The sequence below is a fragment of the Solanum tuberosum genome, unplaced genomic scaffold, assembly GCF_000226075.1.
Source record: "Solanum tuberosum cultivar DM 1-3 516 R44 unplaced genomic scaffold, SolTub_3.0 scf00010, whole genome shotgun sequence".
NCBI classification, from domain to species: Eukaryota; Viridiplantae; Streptophyta; class Magnoliopsida; order Solanales; family Solanaceae; genus Solanum; species Solanum tuberosum.
In genome coordinates this window covers 3,565,995-3,575,079 of record NW_006238936.1, presented here as the reverse complement: position 1 = coordinate 3,575,079, position 9,085 = coordinate 3,565,995, and the positions used below count along the sequence as shown (strand labels likewise).

At 37.5% G+C, this 9,085-nt stretch overlaps 1 protein-coding gene across 1 annotated transcript; it reads right to left on the bottom strand.

Annotated features, from left to right (window-relative positions):
- Nucleotides 1–232: 232 nt before the first annotated feature.
- On the bottom strand, nt 233–6,171 carry LOC102585761 (exportin-2). The gene is made up of 2 exons (XM_006339660.2): nt 3,057–6,171; nt 233–706 (listed from the first exon to the last, which is right to left on the bottom strand). The coding sequence occupies exon 1, from the start codon at nt 5,999–6,001 to the stop codon at nt 3,074–3,076; it is 2,928 nt and encodes a 975-aa protein (XP_006339722.1). The 5' UTR covers nt 6,002–6,171; the 3' UTR covers nt 233–706; nt 3,057–3,073.
- Between the last annotated feature and the right edge of the window lie 2,914 nt (nt 6,172–9,085).

Below are 9,085 nucleotides of genomic sequence, written 5' to 3'. Positions count from 1 at the left end.
AGAAAGGGTATAATATTCAGTCCCCACATGTGGTCATAGACACTGATAAAATTTGAATCTTTTGGCTTTTTAGGCCCAAAAATTGATTGCATGGAAGAAATAGTAGATTATGCCTGTGAAAACATTAACTTTCATTTGATGAGGTTGTTCTATGGTAACTTGACATACTAATTGCTATTCAATCTCCTAGTCCTGTTAATTACACACTGAAACAATGAGCACATTCTCAAAATGAATTTGAAAATAAAATCTTAGCAACCATTATACAAAATTTGACAGCAAAATGACTATGACAACAGCTCAATCCCGAATATTATAGGTGTTTGATCATTTCTATTTTACTTTACCACATTAACATATCAAAATCCTAAATGAAGCAAACCCCCCATCATCACATATGCTCGGACACTCCCACCCCCCTAAAAACAAAAACAAAAAAGAGACTTTCTCCGGCCAAAATGTCCGTGGCAATAGAGGCTACTGCCACTGACGACAGGAAGATGAAAGAATGAAAACTCAAAGCATAATGCTGACTCCACAACAGTAACAGACGAGCTGCAAACTCGATCAACTGTTAGCTTCACCCTATCAGATAGACAAGTGCTTACATGCTTCATCAGATCCATAAGCATGTATCAGACAAGTGCAAGGACAGAAACAACAGATTCCAATGTACTCCACAAACCAACCTTCTTGACCACAGGTCCTGAGAGTTCAACCACCGAATAATTAGGCATATAACGTAGATCACAAGTATGTATTGAAATGAGAAAACAGAGGCCAAACAACAGATTAAAACCTTAAGAAGCAAAGTCATAGCCCGAAACAGAATAAAGGAACCAAAACATGAGGGGATGAAATGCAACTACGAGACAAAATTAGACAACCAAGGTAAAAACTAAGTGCCTGACCCACTTTGATGTCTTGAGCACAAATAGAAGTACAACCCTTTTTTTTTGTGTGGGGGCCGATAAGTATGAATACAAGGAGAACGACGAAGATCCAATGTCAACATCACAAAATTGAACCCAAACAACTTCAGCTTAACCTAGTGCACCAGAAGATTCACAAAAGAAAATCATCAATTGCATACTATGTGACTTCAAATTTATAAAGAATAAAAAGCCTGGAAGTCGCATATGATTTCATGCAGCATAATGAAGTGATGATAAACAAAGATACAAACGCCTGAACAGACCTTGACCATAAAAAATGTGGCATGTGGCCAGTGACCTAATAGATAAACATCTACTTAGTATAAGGTCATCAATCCTGCAGTGGCTTAACAAAAGCAGGCACAAACACAATATTTGCACTAAACCCCTGAATCCTGTATTGGTAGTTGAAATTGTTGGGATTTTTTCTGTGATAAATGTAGGAAATATTCTGACACAAGAAAACTAAACGATAAGCAGTCATAACGTAATGACAGTACATACTAATGCCAATGCATTGTGAGATAGCTTATGCAAAGAATCTAGGTAAGCTTAGTCAGTAAATTAGGCAAACGCCAAAATGCATAGATCATAAAAGCATCACATTCCTGATTGACGAAAGAAGCAATAAGATTCAAATTTGACTCCTGCAAACACGATAACAAGTGACAAAACTAAGGCTGGATGAAGCATGGGCATTGCCAACTTAGAAGCTCCAACTTTAGATTTAAAGAAAGGAATGTGGAAATTGAGAGATAGAACACAGAGGCTAGAAGCACAACAAAAAACATACAAACAAGAGAAGTCAACTTGGATCATTTTCTGAAACATGAGGAGGACAAAGATGAACTAAGGCATAGAATTTATTTTTTTGAAGAATTCTCAAAAAAAAAAAAAAAAAAAGGTTCGTCCATTAGTTTGTCAAAAGTGTGCAGACATGTGTCCTTAAAAGCAGCTTGGGCGATATTTCAAGAAGCATCTATGGGTATCAAACCATGGGTGAGGAACCAAACACAAAAGATTAATCTTTTCACAAAACATGCTAGCCCTTACATTTAGAGCTTTTTATTTGCAAGTTTTTTGGTGCAAACTGGTTTATGTACAGCATACCAAATAAAATTGTCTTTCGAAGAAGTCACAAATTACTATATTCTAAAACAAGAACTATGTTTTCTACCAATAACTGAGAAACAAGGCTTTTTAGCTTTCAAAAATTGGTGGATAAAGGGCAAGCTCCTCTGCCTTCTCCACTTAAATACTAGACCTTCTCTCCACCAACCAAGTTTTGAACTCATGATGTGAGCCTATGGAACATCCCGCGATGTACTATCTTTACCATAGAACAAAAGCCCTGGGGAGTGTTCAAAGCCTAAGTTCATCAGCATATGTAATGAAGATAAACTTTCTCCTACACATGTGGGCCAGTATCATGAATAAACTTAAAGCTTATTTAAACAAAAGGTAAAAACGGCTTGGGCTTGGCAACTTCCATAATAATCACAGAAAAGAATCTCGAACTGCAAACTAACTTCAATGAACAGGCAACAGACACTTACGAAACTAATTTCAACCAGAAGGGACATGTGATAACAACAACTTGGTGCACTAAACTATCACAATTCCCACAACAAGAAATGCAGCTTAGACCAAACAAAGTAAACGTCCTTACCTTTTTAGCACTTACTGTAATAACATGACCAGACTCTACAACTCAATAAGCACTCGTTTGTTATAGTTTTAACTAAAAGTGCAGAATAGGAAAAAATAAAAGACTCTTAACTCAAACAACTTCCCTATTACTTGATAATTAGGTAATATCTGCATGCATATCTATTACTATATCCTTTCTTTATCAGTAACATGAATATCTATTATACCAATTAAACTTCCTTCAATTAGAGCAGCAAAAGAATAAATGATGGCTGACAACCTGAACACGGGACTCTAAGCCAAATTCAAGGAATCTTCTGTTCAATGGGTCTAATAATTAAAGGGGTACCACAGTCTAGACAAAACTCCAAGTGTACAATTAAATTTTGATCCTTAAAAATGAGGTATAGTTATTCCACAACGTAAAATGATAATTAAACAGAATCAAAAAGTACAAAGAAGAACGCATACCACCACATGGATTCTTCTTAAACTATTGAGAGATTGTAGGAGCTGCAGAGCTGAAGAAGAGCTGTTTGATTTGCTGGCTCAAGATTTTCTCTAATAAGCTGTGGATATGTTCCAGGGGAAAGAGCAGCAAGATTCGCCAAGGAAGCCACTAAATATTGCTTTGGATCATTCACTTCCTTCAAAGGGTCCTCTTCTTTCTTCCCAGCATTATAAAGATGAACGAAAGTAGCATTATAACCCACAGTCTCCCCAAAGTCTGGAACGTCTGGCTCATCCAACACTCTCTCTTCCTCCGGTCTAGAGAGAAGAGTAACAATACTGTCAAGCATTTTGCCTCGAACCTTGGAATCCAATAATGTTGAAGATTCACAAATTAGTTTTGTTGAAGCAACTGATGTCAGCTTGAGCTCAACAGACCCTGTGATTAACTTGAGGTTCGGCACCCAAAATTGCTCCACAATGGTCTGAAATACATCCTTCTGAACAGCATTCATTGAAACCACAAGATTCTGTAACCCATGCTTGACCAAGAATAGAGACATAAATATAACAAGATTCTTCAGAAACTTCACTGTTCTGCCATGCTGCAGTCGGTTAAAAAGTGAAACCCAAATGTGGCCCATAAAAGGTGATAATACATCATACCCAAGATTTTCAATAACCGTGTTGAGCACATAAAAACCCTGGTCATCTGTGCTGGGAGATGAAATCAGTGTATTGAAAATACCCAGAACATTAGACAGCCTGCCTTGCTGGTTAAGCTCATGGGGTGCCTTCCGAAGGAATGCTTGGAGCAATCGGACAAGAGCTGGAACATTTGCGGACTTTTTCCATGACTCGGGTAAAAGGAGAATCTCAAAGATCTGCACGTAGTGCTGAGGTACAGGAGGTCTATTCAACTCAACAAGCTGAGCCAACAGCTGAAATGCATAAGGAAAGAATTCACTCACATCCTTAGCTAAGACCATTTGGAGGCTAGGGAAAAGGCTCCCTTCAAAAGCAGATATAAGAGTAGGATCCCTCTCACAGGCTCTCCTAATAAGAACAGCTACTGATTCAAAGAGATAATGATTGAAAATAGGATTCTTAGGGTTCTCGCAGACTCTGTTGAGAACATTTGTCAGACCTGTTATGCAAGCTGAAGCAACATCACGAGAAATTTCAGCAGCTCCTAGCACTCGCATGATACACTTCATTATATATTGATTCTCCTCAGATTCTGGCTTCTCCAGGGCACTAAAAAGGTTAGTCATCAACACTAACAAAAAGGGACTAATATCTGCAGCTGTATATCTTGCTCGTGTCCCATCATCTTTAACTAGCAACAGTTTCTCAATGCAACTCGCAGCATAAGAATGAACCACATTTGACTCTGAAGCAAGGAAACGCACGACATCTGGAAGTAATGCCATTGCAACAGCCTTTGGCAGCTGATTTCGGAACATAGTAAAGAACTTCAATGCACCTGCCTTCAACATTGGAAAGGCATTCACATCCCTACTTTGCAACTCTGGTACAATAACTGACCCAAAAAAGTTCTCAACATCTACAAGATCAGTTGATACTGAACTACCACCTGCCTTCTTAGTGGCAAGGGAGACAACCAAATAGATAGCGCAATCCTTATATTTCCAATTTGCGTCTGGATTCTGGGAAAACAAGCCCAAACAATTTTTTATCTGAAGGGAAACCTTCGCTGTGACCTTGTCTTTGTAATGCATACCAATGCCCTTGAGCAGTTCACATGCGATCCTCCTCCTTGTGTCAAGATCACTCCCTTCCATATCCCGTCTAATAAACTCAATATAGTTCATTTCAAACAACTCTTCATCCTCGTCTCTCAGCATGACATTGGGAATAACAATACTCTGACAAATCTGCTCCAGAATGTCATCTCTTTCAAACAAAATATGATGCACGCTAGTACTAACAGTGGTTAAGAACTTGATTGCAGTAACAGTAAGTCGTTCCCTACTAGAAGATGCAGATGAAGCCACAAGAAGACTCCATACAGCCTCCACAAACCCGCTTAGATACTTCTGAAACAGTTCTTCCTCCTTCTCCATATACAGACCAATGTTTTCACACACTGCAGCACGCAGTCCATCAACAACAGCAAGACCATCATCCCCAATATCCTCAAGCACAGGGTATTTCACAGTGAGATACTTCTTAAACTCGATCATCCACTCATCCATATGGTCCTCAAAAAACTCCGGCAACTCTTGAAAATTCAACGAATAAAATATCCTACAGCACAACCTCTGAGACTCTATGTAGAGTTTAAGGGTTGCGGCATTTGCAGCCCCACACGCCACAGCTTGATCAATCAAATTCACAGTTCTTTTAAACACTTCCAAAAGTGGCTTTGCAAAGTTATCAAGACAGTATTTCAAATCAAGAAGCAACTCATTGGTCTTAAACTGATAACGGAACTTCTTAAACAAAGAATTAATCGTAGCTAATACGCCATTAACAGAAGCATAATCATTTGCTTGTGTTAAAGTATCAAGGTTGGCAACAAGCTCAGGCAACAAAGTTTGCCAAGCTTTTGGGAAATCATGCTTTCCAATCACAGCCAACGCTTCACTGAGCTGAGATTGTATCTTAGGTGAGGACTTAAGCATAAGAGAAACAATCAAGCTCTTAATAAGCTCCTTTTCAGGGTCGGAAATGGGGTTTAATGCTGGAAGATTGGGTTCTTTAGGAGGTGATGGAGCCCAACGAGCCTTGAGGTGGTTTTTGAAGTTAACAGCAGCAGATTGACGGATCTGCTCATCAACAGAAGGCTCAGCTACAAGATGAAGCACGGCGAGACCATAGTTAGATCTCTCGGAGGCCTCAGAAAGTGCTGTTTCAGCTCGACGGCGAGGCTCCGGTAACGGTGATAGCGTATTAAGGAAGCATTGGGAGAGAAATTGTGCGGTTTCAGGGTTCCACTCCATTTTAGGGTTTTACAGAGAGAAGAGTATTACGGGAAGCGTATAATCTATATAAATACGTATAGTATATAGATAGAACTAGGGTTTTGTGGGAATTGAAAAGAAGAAATGGAAGAGAAGCAATGGAGATTGAAGAGTTACCTTTTCCAGCGATGGATTTGCGATTGGCAAGTTTGAACAACTGAGTAAAGGTGGAATTAGGGGGAATTTGGAATTTAAGCTGCCTCTTTCTTAATGGGCCTGGGCATCTAATTTTGCTATTGGGCCTATCATGTTTTTTTACCTTTACCTGGACTGGCCATTCGGCAAGTTCAAAGAACCTGTGAGTTTAATTTGATAATTGAATTTCCACATATTGATCACTGATTTGTCTTTTGTTAAAAATATACTTCCTATATGATCTATGTGGTTCATGTTTTTTAGAATTTTCTTTTCTCAATTCTTCAAGAAATATATATATATTATCATAGCGAACCTAGTATTATTATTAAGGGGTGTCAATAGTTATAGTTAAAATGACTACGAATACTAACTTGGCAAAGTTGCGTGACTTTCGGAAGACTAAACAAAGTTGAATAACTAAGGTAGCCAATTACAATAACCAATTACTAAAAATTGAATGATCATCCACATCTCGCTAATCCTAAAAAGATGAATGCTCATCTTTCTTTCCATTCATATTCATGAAAAACAATAATGTTTGTTCGTTGTTACTCATCGTTAAGCTTAATTAAGAAGTCTCAACAGTAAACAATGTTCGTCTCAATTAGCTGGTATTATAACTGATTTCACGATAAAGGTTGGTAGTAAATATTTCTATTTAATAAAAACAACTTTTTGTGGTTTGTGCATAGGTCCAACCAAAAACCCAAGAAGAAATCAGGGCTGACAAGTAAGTTTTTGGACACGTCCATTGGGTTCAAATAAATAGAGTCCTGTTAACAAATAGCCCAAAGCTATTATCCAAGTGGAGTCAAAAAATTATAGGTCCATTTACAGAATTCATGCATATAATTTTGTATACTTAAGTGATATACAATTCACATGATTGCAAACTTTGAAGGTGCTATTAAGATACAATACGTGAATTGTATATCCTGAAGACATTCAACGTATAAGCTCTAATAATATAGTATACCTACCGCCTACCGGGTATTTTGTGGGGAAAAAATTCACTCATCAAGGGACGATAAATGATAATGCATCATAAGTAGGCCAAATGAATGATACAAATTCAGTATTATTTCCTCAGTCCTCTCCCTTGGCATATATAATTTATAAATATTTTGTGTAATTAGAGATTTGGCATGGTAATCGTCAATCTCGTAAGTACAATAAAATATATTATGATCAATATTACGCATATGGCTCTAATATTGCTAAGGGAATGATACATGAATATGACAAAGATAATTAAATTTGGTTTTGAAAATACAAACATTAGATGGATGCTGTTGGATCACGTTTGAGCCCACCAAACAATTTAAGTTTGAGGAAATTTCACAAATAGCAACTATAATAAACTTAATTAGGCTTCTTAGTTATAGTTTACATATTTACGGGCTATAGCTATAGTTTAAGCTGCTATGGGAGACCTCATTTGTATAATTCGCGTGTACGTTTGTATATTTCACGTCTACTTGTAAAATTTAGCTATTTTCGTTCGTATTTGTATAAACTGGTTAGTATCAATTGATTTTTATTTATTTTTGTATAAACTCGAAATAACAAATTTATACAAACACAAACATCTGAACTTTAAATAGTTATACAAATTATATTATACAAATTCCGAAAATTACTCGTTTATACAATTGAAACTCGGCCCCGTAATTTTTTCCTGAAAATTAGTGACGAATGATAATTAATTCAAACTATAGCTATGTTAAATAATTAACTAGTATACGTTTACTTATCCACAGAATTTCCCCACTTAAGATTATGTGGTTTAGGCCGATACACTCATTTTTTTGGCTAAATGATCTGGTGGACCCTTGTACTTGTACCCGTTTGTATTGTGAACCCTTCTACTTACCCCTTTGTCATCTAAACCCTCAAACTCATTTAAACTCAACGTGTTGAACCCTTTCAACTCATCGTGACTCTCAATCGCGCTGATGTCACATTCCATGTAAGATAAATTTTGCCACATCATTTTTTATAATAATTTCTTTTTGGACAAAATCATAAAGTTTTGATTCAAACTTTACAAAAAACAAATTAGTTAGTCTTCTAAATTAAAATTTTGGGTCTCCCTACATCATCTGCCATTTTCAGTGTGAAAAGGCCCAATCGCCGGAGAAATTTGCCGCTGCCACCACTCCTCTTGCCAGCGAGACCACAAATACTCTCTCCCTCATCTGTCTCCGTCTTCGTCGCACGCTTTCACCATTTTTCTTACCTCATCCTTCTCCAACCTCCACAAATCCAAAAACCATAAGACGCCGCACCAGCTCCTTACCCCTCACCAGCCTCGTTCCCGTCTCCACCGTCTTCTTTTTTTCGTACCATCGACGACTCCTGCGAACCACCAGGGACCCCTTACGCTCTCCATCCTCTCCGGCGTACCAGAAGGTCAGAAAATTCCTTGCTGCCTTCGGTGTACTAGCATACTCCTCGCCGCCTCTGGTGTACCAGACCACCTAAAGAAGAAGAAAGAAAGAAAAAAAGAGGGTTTGAAAAAAAATGGAGATGGCTGAAAAAATTGGGTTGTTGGGTGAAGAAGAAGGGTTTCAATTTTCTTTTTTATGTTTATTATTTTACTCTTTTAATTTAAATATGATTTTCACTTGCTTTAATAGGCGTGTGATCTCACTTTCTTGCCAACTCAGCAGTATTAATGCCACATAAGCATGGTCAATGAATAGAGGGGTTTGATATATTGTGTTTTATTAATTTCTTATGTGTTAACTGAGAAGAATCCTAATAAAGTTGATGATTCCTCCATGGAGGATGATGAACTTATTTCTCATCATGAGAAAGTGGAAAAGCACAATGGTGATTCCTATAAGTGTCGATATTATCTTCTCAATTGTCTATCTGATAATTTTTATGATTATTATGATAGAACTTACTCTAGTGCAAAGA

Coding starts and splice junctions, on each gene's coding strand:
- LOC102585761 (XM_006339660.2), bottom strand. CDS start 6,001: ATGGAGTGGAACCCTGAAACCGCACAATTTCTCTCCCAATGCTTCCTT.